The following is a 21,510-nucleotide window of genomic DNA, read 5'->3' on the forward strand; positions in this document are numbered from 1 at the left end:
TCCTTTTCTGTTTCCAGTTAAACGGCAGCAAATCAGCCTCCCAAACCAGCCACGTGGTGGCAGCAAGCCCTTGAGGAACCGTGATTTAGGAGTTTTGGAAAGAAACTGGCTAAATATAACCAGTTTCAATATTCCAGACGTGCATATTTGGAGGGGCTGGAACTTACTGTACCATTAAAATTACAAACTAAGAGCCACAAGCACTTTGCCTGGCGGTGACAGCTACAGGAGTGTGCATTTCAGTTTGTTTTGCTTTCCAGAGCTCCTAGAAAATCCATTTTCAGGAGGAATGTTGCTGATTTGTGTTAGCAGCACAGAGCATAATATAAGCTGTAAGGAGGGTCAATCATGCATCACGTAGCAGAGGTCTCGTCTCCTGTCAGGGCACAAGGGAATTTGCATGACCACGTTAGAGGACAGGCACATCTGTCATGGGTAAAAGATGATCAGGGCTCCTGTATATGCTTACATCTGAGCGCTGGCAGAAGCCTTCTGCCCTCCTCGGACAATCCCATCTCTCTTCACGCTTCTCTGCAGGAGAAGGCTATAAAACTTTGCAATGGAACATTATGAGATATGATGCAACAGGATAATTTCTGATTCAGAGATGGTTGAAGTCAAGTAAATAAATAGTATAAAAAAGAGACTGGACATTCGCATAGCTATGGAGCACACCCAGAGGTGCTGCTGCTAGTGATAGTGGAACTTGGGAAGGGACATGAGTCTTCTTGGGTTAGGGCTGTAGTGGATCATTAGTTTTCCTGGCTCTCGCTTGCATTTTGCTGCCTGCTGTTTAGCAAATGCAAGGCTTCCCAGTTACACTGCCTGGCCACTGGTTTGGCATGGAACTGCTAGCACCAGATGTGGCTTTGCCGAGTTACGTGCCTACAACTTGCTGGGGCCAAGAAACATCGACCAGTGTTGCTCCCTACTCCGTCTCTTGCCACCAGCATCCTTGCACTGCTTTGGCCCAGAAAGTACAGCAAAATTTGTTTTTTTTTTTTTTATGTTGCCTCTGTGCTGATCTCATGTATGCTCCCTGCCACGTCAGCCTGTTAAACAACGTTGCACTTGAGTCCATCTCAGTGGAAAAAAGACCATTATTTATAACTCCTGAGATTGTTTGTTCCAAAGATGCAGAAAACCAGATAGCCCAGATCTGGGGTCCCTGCCAGCTCTTCCTTCAGGCTGACAGAGGGTCCTGCTGCAGAAGTACATTTTCCAATTGTTATTTCATTAGCATATGTTTTATAGCATCCTAATGTCAAGTGCTATTTTTGCCTATGACTTCACACCGATGCCTTTGAAAGCCACACAACTCAAGAAGGAGGTAAGAAACAACCCAGATGATGTGTCCTTATAGCTTGAGCACGTGGGAAGCCTCCATGGAGATACAAACTAGTTATTAAAAAGTGATTCACGCTCTAAATTTTGAGTAGCTGGCCACATCCTCTGGACCACGGTCTGGAAGAGAAATAAGCTTGGTGGTTGGAAATGGTGCTTCGAGGCAAGTGGTGCTCTAGCCAATTTGAAGCAGAAGACAGCAAAATAATTGTGGAGGAATAAATGGAAGGGTGAAGCTTGTCAGAGAGACAGATTACTGTTTCTTCTGGCTCAGGAAGACAAATAAGAGGATATGTAGTTGAGAATATGGGTGGCAGGTGTAACTGTCAGCTGTACAAACCACGTAGAGATATTAAGGCATTGGGTAAAATCTGACTGAGAACTGAATATAGCTCCAGTCTCTTTTGCAAAGGCTCGCAGTGCTGCTGGGTTGGGACAGACATGCTCCAAGCTCTGCGTTTATGAGTGCAGAACAGAAAACTGAGCGTGCATTGAGCACGGGACAAAGACTGTGGTACTGTTATTGGGACTGGCTTTTGGATGGTCTGTTTGCGCCACGTGAATAGAAAAGTTGGGTGAACTGTAAGTGACACCAAGCTAGCTAGGAAGCAACCATTGCTGCCTACAGACACACAATAGGAATAAAATGAAAAAAGTGAAACCCAAAGTATAAAAGCCGCACTCCTACTAAGTGCAGGTTTTACTGGAGACTATCCTGTTGTTGTTTTTGATTTCTGCACACTGCTGTATAGTCTATAATAAGTGGCCTTCTGCAGACAGGGTGGTCTCCTTCTGTATTGTTTATACAATATTTTGTAGCAGTCAGTCATGGTCAAAAAGAGCACAACCAAGAAGTGCACCCGAAAGCGAAGCCCAGCATCCAGAGCTGTTGAGTCCCAGAGAGAAGAGCAGGTTCCCAAAGCTGCTTTTCTTTCTTGCTGCCTCCAATACCAGCTCTGATTGAAGGAGCTGGTGGACTTGGGTTCTCCAGCTTTCCCAGGCTGGGAGCGACCCGGGACCTGCTCCTTCCCCTATTGTCAGGTGATTTCCTGCAAGGTTTCTGTGCAGATTGCGGTCCTTCCTCTATTCTGTCTGTCACTGGCATTTGGATGTAGGAAAGGGGAATTTCATCATGAAAATGTGTTGCTCCTTGCATCATTTTCTGCCCTTCTACTAGCAGAGCAAGGCAGTGAGCGATACTTTCCTCTGTTTTCCAGGAGGTGAAATCAGCCCATAGACCAGAGCTCTTTGGCCAACTTCTAGGGCAAGCACACTGTAACAGACTGTGGACAGTGGAAACAGTAAAAGTATGTGTAAGTTAAGTTGAGGAACCAATTCCACTGTAATGGATATCCTTGTCCTGGGAGAAGGATGGTGGGATGAATGCAAATCTGACTGGGTTACCATTTAAAATTCAACAGCTGATGATAGACTGCTGCTGTACTATATTAATTTTCTGATATTGTAAATGAGAATTCTTCCGTGCATCTTCAATGGCACCATGTGGTACATGTAAGAAAAAATTGACTTTATATGAAATGCCATATTTGCAGTAGGAGGTGGATATACAGGATGCTGAACAGCCTAATTAGGCATTAGATTTTTGCTTAGACAAGACTCAGCCTTAGGGATGAGTGTATTTGTGTGTGTTTTCTTGCTGAACCAGAATGAAAGCTTTATGTAGAAAGCAAAAAGGCAATTCAACCATTACAACTCACAACTGATTGTTAATACTTGTAAACCGCATTCCTTAACCCCCTATCCCCCAAGCTCCAAGTGGGAGCAACAAACCTCAGTATATGGTAATAACAAACAAACCACAAGAAAGGAAAATGATAACTGTTTTGCAGTAATTTACCTGCCCGGCTGTGTCATAAAGTCCCAGCAAGTGTTGTTGTCCTCCCACAGTCACAGTTACTGGAAAAGAGAAACAGGAAGTGTTGTTTATGCACAAGGTAGTGGCCTCTTTTCAATGTATTTCAATCAAAAAATCCAATAGACCCTATGCTAATGCATTAGCATATATCTTACAATATGCATCCGAACCCAAGTACATCTATTCAACCCAAACGGAAGTCAACTTATAGTTACAACAGAAGCATATGTTTCATGCCAAGTTCTTATTTCTTCACAATTGGCCAAGAAAGATGAGCTTTACACACTGCTGCCATCAGGGATCCAGAGACCAGAGCACATTTGCTTCCATCTCTGTAACAACTAGCTGACCACTATGAGATGCTAGGACTTGAAATCACAGAAGTCATGCCTTCCGACCATGAGCATTGGGGTAGGTTTGTCATGGATCATTGAGAAAGTTCTTTTATTATTTCATTTGTTCCAGCAGTGGCTGATGTTGGTGGATCTCAATGGAGGTGCACTGCCTCTTCGGCAACCTGTCCTATCCTGTGTCGTGCAATCACAGGTCAAGTGGCAGTGCTTAATATGTGAGGCTCTCAAAGGATGGCGAGGAAGAGGACCATGAATATTTGCAGGGATATTGAACAGATTCTGTTGAAAATGCAGGAAAATATGGCTTAATTTATTGACAGCACTCAGCACATTTACTCCTTTAGTAGAATTCACTTCGAACTTCGTTTTGAGTCCTTTGACATTGATGAAACTTGTTTTCTCATTACCTTTGAATGAACCTTGTTATTAGCTGATCTCTGTAATCAGTTATTTTCTATCAAGGGTATGATTCATATTAATTTATTTAACCAGTTAACCTGCTTAATTGATTTCTACTCAGCTGGAAAGTAAGAGGGGGCATCTAATTCCACCCATTATTCAACAGGAAGTCTTTAATTATTTATCAGGAAAATTGTTTAAAATAATGGTATTCTCGTAGTCTGTTTATATTACTTTTTTAAGCATGAAAGCAAATGGCTGGAATGAACACAGAGCTATGGCTTTGGTGGGATGAGGCCAAGACTGGTGCCCATTGGCTGATCACAATTTGCAATTAACAATGGCTGAGAAAGATTAATAGTTGCTTTTGGCAAAGAAGAGGCTTGAAAACGCCACATAGGTTCTTGGGGTTTTTTTCAAAGTGATAAGACATTTGTAAGAGAAAAGCACCTACAGGTTTATAGAAGTTAACTCCTGCAGCGGGGAACAGTGTCCTGTTTGAAATCTCTTAGTCTTGAAGTCTCTGTGTCTGGACAGACTGATTATTCAGCAGCTCTACTTGCTTGCAAAGTGACACGGTAATTTTGCCAGCATATAAAGAGAACAAAACTGACATCCTGGAAGTACAAGGTCTCAACAAGGATGGGACTTGCTGATGAGAGCAGGATGGGCTGCACTCACCTGCTGTTGGGGCTGCCTTATGATGTACAGGAGGGGAAAGAGGAGATGGGAAAGGTGCTGAGAGCCCTACTCCTGCTCCCAAGTTCAGGAGATAGCTTATTTACAGGGCAGTTCCCAGAGGAACTCGAAACATGACTAGCTGTTGAGCATGGATGTTCGTGAGTGGAAGAGCCCAGGGGAGAGGTACCTGAGCGGGGAGATGCATACCAATGCAGACAGGAGACTGCCCAGGTGCCCAGATGAATAAACTAAAAAAACCACCAAACAAATAAACAAAACCTGCCTGGTTTTAATTTTTTTTTTTTGTGATGTAGGGAATCTCAACATGCCCCAGCAGAGGTACGAAGCATATTGACAATGTGCTGGCTTCTATTGGGTCCCTTCTCAGAAGCAGTGAGACTCACGGGTCCTGCACATTTAGCAGAGGCAGCTGGGAGATATGTGCTTTTTCCAGTGCAACCTTGGCCAGCCTTCAACCTGCCTCTGCGCCAAGAAGTGCAGGAGCCAGACCTATTCTGCTGATTTTACTCTGCTTTAGGACGGGCTGTGGGAAGATGTTCCCCTCAGCTGAGGGCAATTTTCCAGCTGCAGCACATTATCCATGCAGTGCTCATCTGGACAAAGTGGTATTTGGGAGTGCAGACGACCATCAGTTGCACTGTCAGTCCTTGTCTGAATTTGTATGGAGTCTGCAGAGCACCTCTAAAATGTGATGTTCATATGACAACTATGTGGCCATGGGGTGCGCGGAGCTGCAGGTGATCTAACATGTCTGAGGAAATGAAGAGGCATTTGCCATATGTCAGTACTGACATAGTTAATCAGCTTTGCCTCCAGTGCTGGATAGCACTGAGCACAGGCAAACGCTGTTGGGTCCTGTTTACAAAAGATCAGCTCAGGTCTTCAGTGTTTTAAAAACTTGAAAGTCACGCTGAGGTTTACTCTGTTGGGGCTCAGGCTGCTGTGAAACTTTTCTGGCCCATGTCTTGGTGGCATCTGACTGACACAACCACACTGACAGAAAGCCCCGGTGCAGATATAAATTGCTGTCTTGTTCCAGCAGTTAATATGATTTGGAGATAAGCTTTTTTTTGGACAGATCTACAGTCCGTCTCTGGTGTGCTGCACTTTGCCAGAAGGATATGCTGGAAGAGCTCCTGAAATATTACCTGTGCTCTGCAGTCCATGAAGTCATGGTGGATATTTTGCAACAGGTTTGTGTAGCCACATATTGAATATTTATTGATAGTTTGTAAAGTTTGCTTTGGCTCTTGGTGACCACTAGGATGGGGAATAAAGAGGTTGGGAGTCTCCTGCCGTTACTCTTCACATACACAAGGGTTAAGAAATGCAGGGCTTTTGGAAAAATACACCCTGAGTCTACCCAGTGTGCACATCACATTTGAATTCTCCTTATAGCACCCTGCCTCTATAGGTCCTGCTGTGAATGTCTGCATGGCATCAGTCTTTTTTTTTTTTTATTTAGTTTTTCTTTTTAATTTTTCTTTTTATCTTTTTCTTTTCTTCCCTCCCCTCCCCCTTTTCCTCATCAGCCTTTGTATTTTCTTTCTTTTTGTTGGTTGTTCTAATCTATTCTCATCATCAGAACATACCCTTCCTGTTCACATTACCTCTCTAAAGTTACAGCTACCGCACCAGCGAAACTGCCTTCGTGGCTAAAACACCACAACAGGCAAGCTGCTGCCTTTGGATCCTTGGCTCTCGAAGCAGTGGGGACCAAATATTTCACACTGACAATTCAAATAATCACTGGCTTTTGACACAGTGACATCTAGATTAAGGTATTGATGCCGAAATTTCAACTACACTTTCATACAGGCAAAACAGATGTCAAAATAAATGGCTTTTGCCTGTGAAAACATCACAGTATTTTTATACTGAGAGTTTATTAGTCTGCCTCTGTCAGGCAAAAGGCAGTTTAGTGTGTCCACTTGGTAGGTCGTATTTATGAGCTGAGGTTGCTCTGCTAGATTTGTAGGCCTTAGTTTTGGCTTTATCTCAGTTTTCTTTTACTTACCCTGTTACTATCTTTTTCCTGTATGGGAAACCAATGTGGAATTCCTTCACAGTTACTGGAGGTACTGCAGTCTCCCCTACAGGCTTGTGAACTCAGCTTTATGAGCAGTCTTGGAATAACAAGAAGAACGCAAACTCTCCTTGCCACTTACTGGCTCTACTGATATATTGATTAAGTGCTGAAACTGCATGGCCTTTAACACCAAGTACAGCAGGGGCTGGAATAAAATGTAGCTGAATACTTGCACAGTCCTGGCTCTCATTTGGCTCCAGTCTGCGTTGCATCAGATGATGCGATGGAGCAGTTAAAACCACTGGATGGTTTTATCCCAGGATGTGTAAAACTGAACTGTACTCTTGGAAGAGCCCTTGAGCCACGCAGCAGCAATATTCATGGTCGGCACTGATGGAAAAGGGACATAAATTGCCTGCTGTCCTCCCAGAGTCTCTTATGCTTGATTAATAGCACAATGCAACACATAAGTCTCTGGTATGACACAAAACAAGGATGCAATAGGTCAGACGTTCTGAAGTGTGGTTCAGGAGAGTGGGTGTGCACATCGTGGGGAATTTTCCCATGCCTGTGAAGAAGTGCTTGTAGAACTAAATGACTGTGAAACCACTAGTCAGAATATACACAATAGCTTAGACAACATCTAATGTGATACCACATGAAAGAAGTAATCTATTTCTTCTAGTGCCTTCCTGCCAACAAATAAAAGTCCAGCTACTTTGGAGAGACATTCCAGGAGACTGACAGCAAGCAGACATAGCAGCACCTGCCTGGATGGGAAGGCATTCTCATTTTCTGGGGCAAATTAGTGTCAAGCCTCAAACTTTCACAAGGGCCATCTTCAGCCCTTGTCAGTAAGCTCAGACTATTAAGCTTGTGCATTGTTTTGTTCACTATAATTATATGTACCAGATGCATATTAATTAACACGACTAATGGCCACTAGTATAAGAACAACTGCTATTCTGGTGGACCTGCTGGAGATAGAAATGCCTGTGTATGCTTCCTTTCCAGCTGGGAAAGAGGGTAAAATCAGATGGACAAAAGAAAAGTTTCTTGTCAGCTGCAGTGGAGTTTAGATAGAAGTTTTGGGTTCTTACTGTTTTAAGAGATGGGTAGACACTTGACCAAATTTTTAATTTCTATATAGTAAGGTCTTTATATGCATGCTTTATAGGTTTCTTGTCCTTTCTAAATGTGCTTGTTCATACACGCCTCACTGAAGAGGGAGCAGTAGTGTTTTAAACTCCTGGCTTCAGCTCATGCCCAGTGCTACTTAAGCCAAACTTCTTTGCTTCTTATTTGCTTTCTTATTTGTCAGGTGAAGCTCTACGTGAAATTATAACTGGTTTCAGTTGGTGTTAAATATAGATCATATAATAATGAGGGAAAGGTAGCAATGAGTAATAAGCTAAGCAATATTCTTGTCCTCAAAATACTTATGCATGTGTGCACACACACACACGTGTTTTATGTATAAAATACTCACATGTATGCATTTTTCCAGTTTCTAGTTGAATGGAACATTCAATTGTAGAGTGAAATATTTTGCCTTGATTTGGGGCACCCAAATCATGCCCAGGACATTTAGAATGGTGAAAGATTCAAATTCACAAAGGAATATAGGCTTTATTGACAAGATAATGAGTGAACTGCTCCACACTCAGTCAAAGAGACTGTCACCTCGGAGGACTAGAGCAACTCCCAGGGAGGCGAGAATGGATTCTCCTTCTCCACATATATCTTCATATATTAACAAGCTCATATCCCTTCTCCTTTGTGAATATACCTTAAATCCAGTGCAACACCAACCTATAAAACTGGAACATTTCCAGTAATGCCAGAACCATTTGTTCCCAGTTTACTCTATGTTCTTTATCAGAATAATTGTAAAGTAATTTGTATAAAGAATAGAGATCTACTGCAATTAACAGCTTATTTTGTGGGTTTTTTTTTTTGTGTTTTCCTTAGCACAGATTTGAGGTTGAACTCCTCAGAAGGGACCACCAGTCAATGATTTCCCATGGGGTTTCACTTGCTCTCTAATAGGGTAATCATATTAAGGCATGACTCAACTCCAGACTGAATCTTGAAGAGCAACTGCATTGTCTGGGGGTGGCAGCAAATGCCAGGGTGTCTCAGGGACCCCAAGTTCCTTCCTCTGCTACATTTCAGAGTAATTTCTCTTAAGTGATGTTATAGATATACTGAACGTGGTGTGTTCTCCAGTAGCTGATATCCCTGGGGATACCGATGACACTTTTACTCACTGGGTAACATTTTCCTTCCTTCCTGAATGTAGTTTTATGAAAGCATTCATAATGAGCTGGGAATCCCCCTCCTCTTCACAGATGCCTGCTGCTCTCTGGGGCTTACTCCGGGCAGGGCAGGAGTGTTTTTGTAGGAGTTTGTTTGAAGAAGAGTGTTTTTAAAAGTCTTGTTTATAAATTGTCTTCTTTTCATACTGCATAGCTGCTAAATAAGGGTCTCTATGACTAATTCTGAGGATCCCTGTTATGTTCCAACTCTGAACTGAAATTCAAACATGCCTCGATGACATTTAGGTCTCTAAACTCTTTGGTTCCTGTAGCAGTCAGGCATCTAAGTAATTGAACTGAAGCTACATATCCCAAGCTTTAAAAAATAGCAGCTCCGAATAGTCAACAGGAAAACAAAGAGTGTGGCCATCGTGTTTTTGTAGCACCTTCTAAGCACACTTTAGGTGCATTTATGGATACTATTTTGGGTTGTATGTGTGTTCACAAATATCTTTATTTGGCTGATCCAAGTGAAGAAAGCAGGGATAGGATTGCCAGGGATTTACTTCTCACACACCGCTTCGGTTTTGGTTGGGTCAGTATCTGAGGGACTTATTTTAGTTGTTGTGAGTCTGTGTTCAGGAGATGTTACACTTCTACAGCTGCAGCTGGGAACACTCCAGAAATTTGCAAATGAAAGCCTTAGTGATGCTACAGTCTGGCATTCACCAAATGGAATTCAGTCAAAAAAAGAGTAAGAAAGACCTTAATGACATGTCTCCATCATTCAGGCCAGGAATGACAATCAACTCCATTGAGATCTTACAACTGTTCACCATTTTGGCTAGAAGACTATCATAGAATTGTTTTGGTTGGAAGGGACCTTAAAGATCATCTAGTCCAAGCTCCCTAGCCCATCCTTGTATCATTCCTTCTTGGAAATATTCCCTTTGCTTTGGCTGAATGCAATACTACAAAAGAGCATGGCCACCACACTCAGTGCAGATAAGAGCTGGTGTTATGGGACCCCTGGGTCAGCCACATCTGCCAGTTGCCTGTGACTCAAGCTAGGATCATTCTCCACTTCCACATGTGAGGGTCATCTCCAGGAAACTGAGTCACATTACTCATGTCATGTTCCCCCGTTTCCTCCTTCATGACAAACAAGACTTGATAACAGCCAAACTGATTTTCCACCTGATTTATCTTGCAGTTTAACTGTATTCTTTCTGAAAGGAAAATCAAAAGTGTGCCAATGTGATATGTAATTTGCCTAAATACCTCACTTTTCTTGTAAATTTTACTAAATGCCTTTCTTTAATTGCTCCTATAACCATCTACCATGAGCTTGTACAGACCTCCAATAGGCAGCATTTTTCAAGCAGGGGCTCGGTGTAAACTTCACCATTTTCTGTCACCTCATCAAGGGATGAGATCTACGTTCTGCTAGCAAATACTTCTGCCCATCTGATATTTACTATATCTGAAAAACATTTCCAGTCTGCTCTCCACAGTGGGAGCACAGAGAGGCCTCCAGGGTGGGGATTCAGCTGACTTCACTTAGTGTAGCTCTTGGTCTAATGAGGTGATGAGGAATTCACTGTTTTGACTTTAGGCCACAGACATTTTGTGATTTAAAAGCCAGATAGGATTCATAGCATCATTTATTCTGCTCTAAATAGCTGATCTAGTGTCTTCCTACAAGGCATATTCTTTTGTTCTTGTATCATTCTTATAGCTCTTTTCCAAATTCTTTTTCAAGCAGTCGCTAGGACTAGACAATGTAGTCTAGCAATGGTTTCATTAACAATCTAGCCAGAGGTAACAGGACTTTCCTATTTCTACGTGTCATCCCTCAATGGCTGAAGCTCACATTGGTGAATATTCTCATTATTTAATGAGTCTTGCAGTACTTCACGCTTTTCTTAAGGCCAAAGTCAAGCCATTCTTGGCTTTTGTGTTTGTAAGCCTTTTTATTATACTCTTTTTAACTCTGTGGTTGCATGGAAAATCTGGAAACTGTAACTCAAACATCCACTGAAGGCATCTCAGAAAAAGGGGAGGCGAATAGTCATGGTCCTGCAATGCTCTCATGGTACAGAAGTCAATGTTAAAGACTTTTGGAAGTCCAGGATTGACTACACAGAGACAGGATTTTTCAGCAGGACATTTCTGGTACTTCTGGAAGCATGAGAGAAGCATGAGAGAAGCAATATTTCCTTTCCAGATATGCCTCCTATTTCTCACATGCAGCAAGGGGTACCCCCTCCTCCTTGCCTCATCTATATGGGTTTAAAAATTCCAGTGGAATTGGTGCGAAAATGCCAGACTCTTGACTTATATTGTAGCTGTTTTGGTGAAGCAGGCTGATGCCAAATGACAGCTCTATTGTCTTCTTCTGCAACAGGAACAGATTCATCTAGACAGTGTCATCCTATAGGAAGATTCATGACTTGTACAAAGTGGGTTTTTTAGCATCCTGAGAGGAAAAAGGCTATGACTCTTCACAGCTGGATATTTGCTATGCAGACAGCAAAAGGAAGAGGTGTACCTGTCCCCCAATCATTTTTATTCAAGCAGCTGACATGAAACACTGTAAATCTTTCATAAAACAGACTTCAGTGCTGACCAGCTAACATGACAAGGAACACAAAAGTGGTGGAGGTGGATTAGGAAGATCAAGCAGAATGAATCTGGTCCAGAAATGGATGAAAGAGAATAGAAATTCCCAAAGCTTTCAGAACAAGTGCAACACTAAAACATGAGCCAGCTTCTTCCTGATCTGGGACATTACTTATTTATAGACAGCATGAGTGAAGTTGATTTATCAGAATCATCAACCTCATTGTTTGTAAAATCAGCACTGGAGGATTTCCCCTGTATCTCAGTGAGTTATTGCAGTACTAATCAATCCCTGAATAAATTCAGTTTCTCTGATAGCAGAGTCCAAGGAACCTTGGGATATCTGCAAGGAAAGCCGCACCTAGTTTCTCCACTAATACAGTCCTTAAGGAGCTCTTGGGACCTCAAGGCTGTGCAAAGATGGAAAAGGCCAACACGATTATAGTGCTTGGGGAACTGAAGAACAATTGACATTGTGGCTACGAGAGTGCTTTGTTAGATTTCATTCTGTTTTAAACAGGGGGCTGTGCACTGCAGCAGACTGGGAGGTGCTTCCTGAGTATTTCAGCTCACTGTACACGATCAGCTGTCCCTATGGAAGATAGCTCTGCTCCCGAGTTAGAAACTAATAATATCTGCCTAGGTAAATGCACTACCTTTGCAGGCAAATCGACTCTCACTTGTACATTTCAATGATACTGTAACTGAGGGTCTTTTTACTGTTTACTGAAAGTAATAACACTAAATCCAAGCAAAAGCTAGACAGAGGAACAAATGAGCATTAATTAATATAAAGAGATAGAATCTGAACATATTATTTAAAATATTATGACTGCTCCTAAACAGCAATGAATACTAGATATCTTCTTAACCCTGATTGTGGGGAAATGCCTTTTCTGAGGCCATATGATTGTTGGTGGCATTGAGAGAAATGAAAAAACAAAAATTTGGTTGTGACTGTAATGTGAGCGTATCCAAAAAATGAAAGTCAGAATGTAGATTACTCTCTATCTCTATCTCTATCTCTATCTATATCTTTATATCTATATCTATATCTATATCTATATCTATATCTATATCTATATCTATATCTATATCTATATCTATTTTTAGCTCTTCTAAATATTTTTAAGTCTTCCATCATCATAATACAATATCTAGGAATATATGTTTATCTGCAGCTGGGCTCAAGTTGGTAGCAAAGAGAACAGAGTTCTGAGAAAGAGTAACTGATAATTGAAGTAATCTCATTAATATTTTAAATATTTATGCTGACCTGAACTGAAAAAGATCAGAAACTACTGCATTTTAGGTTTATTGTAACACAGATAATGTCAGTCAAGGCTCTTTACATCAACTATTTACTAAAACCCAATTTTGTGAAGGACATATTTAAAATCCCCTAACAGTAATGCTGACCAAGGAACGTGAATTTTACTCCAAGGAGAAAAAGTGAGAATAAAGCAAGCCTTTGACAGTTTGCCACACTCCTCTCTTCTGTCTGTGTAAGGTAAGAAGTCATTCCTCTCACTGTAACTGAGTGCTGGGGAAAAGACTACCTCCAAAGTTATGTCAAGCATCTGATTATCAAGACATGGCAAATAGCACCAGAATAAATGGAAGATTAGTGGCAAAATAGAGACAATTCTCACTGAGATGTGTCCAGGAAAACCACAGAGTGTTTCACAAAATAACGCCAGAGCATGGGAGGACGTCTCTCTGCATCGTTGAGGGGGATTAAGGCAGCTCTCTGCTATTCCTCTTTTTGCACCGCTCAAGGATCAGGTATTTTGCATGGAAGTGAGAGGAAAGCAGTCTGGAGAGGCAGCGGTGCCTAACAGCACTGGCTCTCTGCTGTGACAGTGTTTCCCTTAAAACTGTGATGCTCTCCCTTGGTCTGAGTTAGATGGCAGAGGAAAGAGATAATGCTGACAGTATGGCATGAATTCTCTGCTCTGCAGTGGACAGTCTGTTCTCACTGTGGGTTAGATCTTCAGATGATGGAGTAGCTATGTCACAGTGACTTATACTAGCAGAAGACCCAGTGCTCTGAACTTTACAGAGGTCCAGGTGCTTGCTGAGACAAAAAAAAAACCAAACCAAAACCTACAGTAAAAGCATTTTAATCTTCAGCCACTATGGCTTTAGTGCATTGCATTCTTTGAGGACTTTGAGGCTGACTGGAGATCTTTTTTTTCTCATGTTCCTTAAGACTTCTTGGCTAAAGGTGGCCAAAGAGCCTCTTGAGCATATGGCCTGTGCTGGCCATGCTAGTTCACAATATTGCCCCACATTAATCAGCATTGGTAATTGTGGTAAAGAAGCCAAGAGATGAGGGGCATGGAGCTAAGGTGAACCCGTCCTGGACGCCGGGTCAGCGTGGTGGAGAGATGTTACCCTGGCAGCATCATTAGTGCTACACCTTGTGGCACGCTATGGTACATCCTACTGCTGCTGGATGTGATTCAGTGGAAAAATGTTTTTTTTTTGTCTACCAGGATGTTCAACAAAAAGTACAGATGTCGAAACTATAAAGGAAGAAAAAGTTATCTATGATGTACACAGAAGGAGACATGAATGTCTTTTCCATAACAGCCTAATATCAGGGGAAATATGATTGACGTGCAGGAACGTAAACCAGGAAGCAGCCACCAGCTTGGCTACCAACTGCGCAAAGAGCCTGCGTTTCCTATTTGTTGCATTCTTTGCGTTCTGGTGTCAGGTAAGGTGACCAGATCTGCCCTGGGCTGGTGGCTCTACGTAATGCAGAGATGCGCCTCGCGATAGGCCAGAGTGTTTTTGCTGCTGCATTTGGACACAAACCTGTGGGGTTCATGTGTGTCCCCCAGGCACTGCCATGTGCATTTGAGCAAGACACCTGCAGTTAGACCTGCTCTCTGGCTCAGTGAGCAGCGTGGTGCCTTGGGCATCATTCCAGAGTTATGATAGCATAGCTTAAAATAGTATCTGCTCCTCTGACCTGTGAACCACGGGAATAGAGGCACATTCGACACACTGAAGTGAACCTGACTGTCTCCAGTGTATCTCATTGCATGACATGCTAAGATAAGTGTGAGAGCATTAGGTTTGCCCAAACTCTACTGCTTCCATAGCTGGCGTTTTACACACCATCAGTCCTGTTTGCGGAAAGGAAAAGATTAAATGATGTTTTGAGGCTCTTTCCAACACCATATTCTCTGATATTTTGTCTGCATCTTAAATTTGGCCTTAGTGCTGACTTTTCCTGTGCATGTTTCCCTGTGAAGCATTAACTGGGGGGTTGAAATAAAGTACCTGTTCCTTAACCCAAGGAGGACCATGACAGAAACACTGCTTTGCATTTCCCAGAAACAGAATCAGGACTGTTTTACTTAGCACAGGGACCAAAATTCAGCTGCTATTTACCGTGCAGCTTAAAGAGATTAGCCAAACATTTGTGCAGCAGCTCTAAACCTATAAGACGGAGGAAGCAGAAATGTTAAACACTGTAAACAAAAATCTTGGAAACATTTAAACTTTCTGATAAGAAAAATCTGAAGTCAGGAATTATTTTTTTTTTTCTTGGCTACCACCGAAGTTTTGAATGCTTCTAATATTTTCTTTTTGTGCTGTTAAGAAGCCTTCCACTTCTCTCCCCAGCGTGGCAGCCGCTGCAGACAATGAAGTGATTGTAATATTGGAAAAGCAACAGATGCAGTTGGATAAAATGCATGGTCTTAACCCTCTGCATGTCTGTGTGTGCGCATGTGAAAGTGAGAAAGGATGAATGCAAATCTGCGAATAGGATACCCTTATCCTTTATTCAGGCTTGAATGCACTCACATGGCAGAGTGTGATCTAGCCCCCATGATCTAGAAAGGGCACTTCCTACCACTGACAATGATTTGTTGTCCTTTTCAGCACAGATTTGGTCTTGCAGGACAGCAAGAATCATAGAATAGTTTGGGTTGGAAGGGACCTTAAAGCCCATACAGTTCCAACCCCCCTGCCACGAGCAGGGACATCCCACTGGCTCAGGCTGCCCAAGGCCCCATCCAACCTGGCCTTGAACACCTCCAGGGATGGGGCAGCCACAGCTTTCCTGGGCAACCTGTGCCAGTGCCTCACCACTCTCGTGGTGAAGAAATTCTTCCTAATGTCCAGTCTAAATCTGCCCCTCTCCAGTCTATACCCATTCCTGCTGGTCCCATCCCCACAAGCCTTTGTGGATAGCCCCTCTCCAGCCTTCCTGTAAGCCCATGTCAGGAGTTTGCCTGTTGGCTGCAGCCCAGCCCTGAGTGTACAGAAGAGGTGCTGAAGTGCCTGGTTGAGCTGCGGCCAGATGATCTTGCCCTTTGGACAGAAAAAACATGTCCATATTCCCATATAGAGCTGAACAGGAATTTTCAGCCAGGAAACGTGTTTTTTACAACATCAGAAATTTCCATGGAAGCAGTAGCTTTCAGCAGAAGAGTTCAATGTTTCCGTTGGGAGAAATGAGCTAAAATGATGTGAAATAACTGACCCTGATCTGAAAGGTTCCCCTTTGTCAGAAAGACCTGAACCAGTTTTTTTGAACAGCAAAGCTGTTTCCTTACTGTAATATTAACGTTCTGTGAGCGGTGACTCTTGCTCTGGGAAGAGCGACCCCCAAGGGAAATCCAGCCCCACAGACCCAGGACTGCTCTGGGTGTCGTGGCAGCCAGTGGCTTTTCTGTACAATGGGTAGCAAAGAGTGGCAAAACACAAGAATCTGGGCCTGGGCTGCCATGGAGGGCTTCTCATGATGGTGAAAATAAAGTTTAGTATGCACTCAAATATTTTGAGGTTATTGCAAATGCATTAAACCTAAGGCTGCCGCAGGTAAGTGTGACCATCTCTTTGGTTTAAAAGTTTTGAAGTGAAATTTTGAAGACATTGAGAGAGCTGAGGTTGTTGGGCTCCGGAGAGACCTCGTAGCAACCTTCCAGTACTTAAGGGAGGCCCTGCAGGAAAGGTGGGGAAGGGCTCTTTGTCAGGGAATGCAGTGACAGGACGAAGAGTAATGCTTTTAAACTAAGGGACATATGGATATAAGACTAAATATAAGGAAGACATTTTTTACATTTAGGATGTTGAAACACTGACATAGGTCACCCAGGGAGGTAGTGGATGGTCCATCCCTGGACTCATTCAAGGTCAGGTTGGGTGAGGCTCTGAGCAACCTGATCAAGTTTAAGATGTCCCTGCTCACTGCAGGGAGCTTCCACTCAATGACCTGTGAAGGTCCCTTCCAACCCAAAGCATTCCATGATTCTATAATTCTATGAAATAGTTGACCTTTTTTCAGCAGATCCATTTATTTACTGTTTTATTTACCAAATGTTGTCTTTTCTGAAAATGTTATAGTTTTTAAACTTTCATCCTAGTTTACAATCAAAATCAATTCTGAAATGTGCAGCTTTTCCAAGTGACAGGAATTTGTAATTGATTTCTGACCTAACCAAAGCTCTTTAAACTTCTAACTCTCAAGTTAGGATTAATTAATCTAACTTTTCTGTTAATCATTCCATCTTGAATGCACTGTTTGAATCAAATAAAATGTTCTAATTTGACTGAATTTCCAGAAATGTCTTGTACTCCCTCTTAGCTGTAGAGCCATTTAGAGAGTATTCACTCTTGAAAAGATTTATTTGGTTTCGTCCATCTTTCCTCCCACATTGTGAATGTCAGAGGTAGCTTTGCTAAACTCAAAGAAATTACTTTTGTTTTGGGAGAAACATCAATCATAATGGCTTGTAGCTGGAAGAAAAAGTGAAATAATTTTGAAAGAAGCAGCATATATTTTTATGTAAATTGGTGTTAAAATATTTTGATCTTTAAAAGCAATGGTCACGAGTCACAGAAGAGAATAAATTTATGATGAAATGATTATTTTTGTAACATTTACTTTCTCCCCTGAAGCAAGAAAGGAACATAGTAAAATACATGACAGCAGCATATACCTCAATTAGAATTATCAAAATATTAAGCAATATGAAATCTGGCATCTCTGCAAATTATTCTTTTATCTGGCAGAAATTTTTCCACCTAGCTTTATTTAAGGCTGTATTTGCTTAATAATTAACTGAAATATGCAGCTCTTAAAAGAGGTTCACTTTGAGAGACCGTTTTAAACATCGTGCCTAGCAATTTTTTCTATTTCACACTGCTCTCCTGAGACCCAAGTAGTTCATTCTCCCCCTTGTTTTCTGGAGCTTTAATCTGTATTAGAAAATGTTGACACGCTTCTTCAGCTGCATTAAAGTGCCACTAATGGGGATCACATCTGACTTCAGAGGAAAGGGACTTTGAAGAAGAATCACAGAAAGCTGCGAATAAAGGAAAAATGAAGCGAGGTAGAAAATCCACAGATACTTCCCACAAATGATTACAAAGTATGCTGTGAATTGCGTCTTTGATTTGAATTACTGGTTAACACTGCAAATGGATTTTAAGCAGCATATTTTACACAATCAGATACATGAAAAGCCTTGTTTTTAAGGAAAACATTGTTCTCTATTTCTATTTTTACAATGGCAACACCTCGGATCAGGACTCCATTGTATTAGGCTGGTGCAAACAGGCAGGCTGAGGCGAGCCTGGCAAACACGCCAACAATGAAGGTGGAGAAAGAAAATTTCCTGTTTCGTGGCAAGAGAAACAGAGAGGACACAGCTCTTCGGAGCCACACTGGGCAGCCGGGGACAGCAGGGTGCAAACCGCTGAGACTTAGTCTGTAGCTTTGTCTCAAAACAAAGGAACTTTTGGGTCTGGACCTTGTTGGAGGCAGCATAATCCCCTGGGTGATGCTCAGAGCCTGGCCACTATGTCCTGCTCATCCCTGTGGGACAGATCCGTTTGCTTTGCGCCTGTGAGTACAAGGAGCTGCAGAGAACAGGGATTGTTGCCCACTTCAGAAAGTAAGAGTGTCTGCAATATTCTAATTTGAGCTGATTTCCCTGACAACAAGATTAAAGTGGCCAAACATCGCTGCCGCTGGAAATTGATTTTGAAATCAGCAGGGCAAGTGCTCACCTCGGCTGCAGCTGCCTGGTAGGGATTGTTTCTCTTTAGTGCCTGGTCATTGCTGAGTTTTCAGGAATGCTGTAATTTTCCATTGATTTTTAATGAAACAGTGCTGATACTTGTATAAAAAAGGCACCTTGGGGTCTTGCACTGATTTTGTCCACAGCTGAACTCATTGGATAAGGCTTTTTACTCAATCCTGGCTTGTCAGAATAATGTCTGACAGATGCCCAGAAATTCATTCACAAAGAAATCAGGCTGCCAGATTAAGTAAAACACATATTAACTCAGACACCTCTAAGCTCAGCTGAAGCAGATTCTTCCACAGGGAGAAAAGCCGAGTTGTGAAAAAAAGATTTTTTCTTAAGCATTTTTAGCAGTTTAAAAGGGGCTTGAGCATCTTTGTGCATCTTCATAGGGACAAATTTAGAAAACACTGAGAAACCCTCAACTCTGCTTTGGTGCCATAGACATGGAGAGAACAAAATAGCTTGCAGCATTTCCAACCAGGTCCAGTGAAGAACCAGTAGCTGTTTGAAAGACAGCAGCAAACCAGGCTGGCTTGTGGCTGAACATGTGCATGTCCATGTGGTCATTTTCCTACAGCAGCAGGTGAGCGCTGTCTTACCTGACCCCTAAATCTCTTCATGGCAAAAGCAGGTAAAAAAATGCAGGTAAAAGCAGGCTGTGATATTCTTGAATGGGTTTAGCCGTTTCGCTCTGCACCTCTTGCTCACGCCAGTGGCTGTGAACAAGCTCTGGGGCTGAGCACTGGTTTAACAAAGCAGCAAGGGTGGGAGATCATGGCTGCATGGGTTGTAGCAGTGCCAGGGCTCTCCTCTACTGACCCTAGGCTTTATTTTGGAGGCCTTTGCTGCTGCTGCAGACTGGCATTATTAAGGATATCTCTTGGGCTCCTTTCAAGCCCATCCACATAAGGAAAGCTGCCATTGAGCTGCATCGGGAGAGAAATGCAAGGGGGAGGTTGATGCTGGTTTTAAACCCTCTCTGACACTGCCTGCATGAGGTGGAAGGAGCACCCTGTACATCTGGGATATGTAAATCTGTCCAGCCAGCTGCCTGCTAACGCTCTGATGCAGCAGGGTTCTCTGCTCTGCAATTAGAGACCACATCATGTGCTTAATTACGGTTAGTGGCAGAACAAAAGTGGAAGGAAAGAGGAAAAAAACGTGGACTGCAGAGCTTTGTCCAGAAGCCCAAAGACACAGCTAAAAGATGAAAAAAGGCATAATTTTTTGTTTTAATTGCTGAAATTTTTAGTGCTTTGAGCAAAGCACCTTTTATCTTTTTCCTTCTTTCTGTGTTTTTGTGTTCTTGTTTCAATCCAGTGTTTGTCACGAAGAGGGGGAGAAGGTAGAATAAACCCAGTTGCTTTCACCTAGTGCAGTTTGTGTTTTTCTTTGATCTCAGGGTTATCCAGAGCTCCTGCAATCAAAGAAGGACAAAACCATTGCATAAAATTGTATCTACACATTGGCTGTAGATTTTATGTAACCAGGCAGGGAGCAGATACAAGGAAAGGTTTGTGCAATCTCGACCAAATAAGAACCAGGAGAAGAAAGGCAAATAAAGTGCTGCAAGGTGCATTTATTGCAGGATGAGCCTTTCAGCTGCCTCCACTCCCTGTGCTACTACCCCTCCGCCAGCTCTCACAGCAGCCCTGCACCTGGGCTTTCTATCAACCAGAGGAAGGTAAACAAGCTCTGCCTTTACCTGAACTGACCCAGCACTGATGGACAATGAACACTTTACACAGTCCTTTCATGAGGATCACCACATAGTATAGTCCAGAGAGGACCCTTTCGTAGAGCAGCTTGCCAGTAGCAACCTCGGTGTGTGCGTATGCAGTGTTTGCTTTCATGTGATGGGCTCCTTTGCCAAGCAACATTTTCCACAGATGTTGGCTGAGATCAGCTTGCACCTGCATATTTGTGTGTAACTGAGGCTGTGATTAGTCAGTTTGTTTGAACAACTGTGGTTTCAGCCTTAAGTTCTCCTCCCATGCCCCCTTCCCATACGCTTACAGCTCCCACGTCTAACAATTTGATCCCCTGCATATACCAAATCTGTGCTGCATTACATGCACCGTGATTAATGCTCTCTCCTACGCGCAAACTTACTTTTTGCCTCTTTCCCCTCTGGCATACTACAGCCACTCTGTGTGTTGTTCGTTTATCATCATAGCCAAAAAGTAAGGTGCAATATCTGGGAGCTATACCTACATTATTAAGTGTCGGTATACAATGCAAATATTCATGGTGAGCAGAGCTTTCTCTGGCTTTACCACATATTTTTATACCAGGGTGGCAGGGCTGAATTTCATTTTGCTGTGGTCCTTAGAGGGACGCTAGAGCAAATGGGCAGCTCTTTCAGCAAATATAAATATGGCAGGATTGAAAGACTTATTAGTCTTCCTGGAGAAGGACCATTTGGAGACAGAAGTCTGGGAGAGACATCCTGCGTTGCTTCATCCTAGCAGTCAACTTAGGTTGGAGTTAGAGGTGGCCGTGTAAAGTGACTGGTTGTGTGACTGTTCAAATAACTAAGGATTAGGGATCCTTTGTAAATTAGAACCAGGATTTGGAGAAGGATGGAAAAAGGAGAGCAGAGGTAGGATTGCTGCATTCTGGCACTGCAGTTTCCTTCTGTCAGTTAGCATATCTACACTATGTGGCATCGCTATAGAACCAACATAGGGAGCATGAATTGCAAACAGCGGTGGAAAACCCTCTGAACCCAAAGGAGAAAGCAGCTATGTATGCAGAGGGCAGAGGTATGTGACACTGCAGCCTGGCATGGGAGTGGAATGGGTGGAGCTGTCTCACTTGCTGAGATGTGCAGCAATATTTTTGTCAATTTAACTGTGCGGTCAGTGATGAG

The 21,510-nt window shown here is 42.6% G+C and overlaps 1 protein-coding gene across 3 annotated transcripts in view; it reads right to left on the reverse strand.

Moving 5' to 3' along the window:
- The window catches only part of RHOJ (ras homolog family member J), a 62,387-nt gene that overhangs the window by 13,220 nt on the left and 27,657 nt on the right, over positions 1–21,510 (reverse strand). For all 3 annotated transcript variants that reach the window (XR_008450017.1, XR_008450016.1, XM_009564376.2), the window contains exon 2: positions 3,203–3,261. Coding sequence is in view for 1 of the 3 variants with exons in the window: in XM_009564376.2 (XP_009562671.2) it covers positions 3,203–3,261 (59 nt within the window). In the remaining 2 variants the exon portion in view is untranslated. The remainder of the gene's footprint in view (positions 1–3,202; positions 3,262–21,510) is intronic.

Source organism: Cuculus canorus, chromosome 5 (assembly GCF_017976375.1).
Source record: "Cuculus canorus isolate bCucCan1 chromosome 5, bCucCan1.pri, whole genome shotgun sequence".
Taxonomy (NCBI): domain Eukaryota; kingdom Metazoa; phylum Chordata; class Aves; order Cuculiformes; family Cuculidae; genus Cuculus; species Cuculus canorus.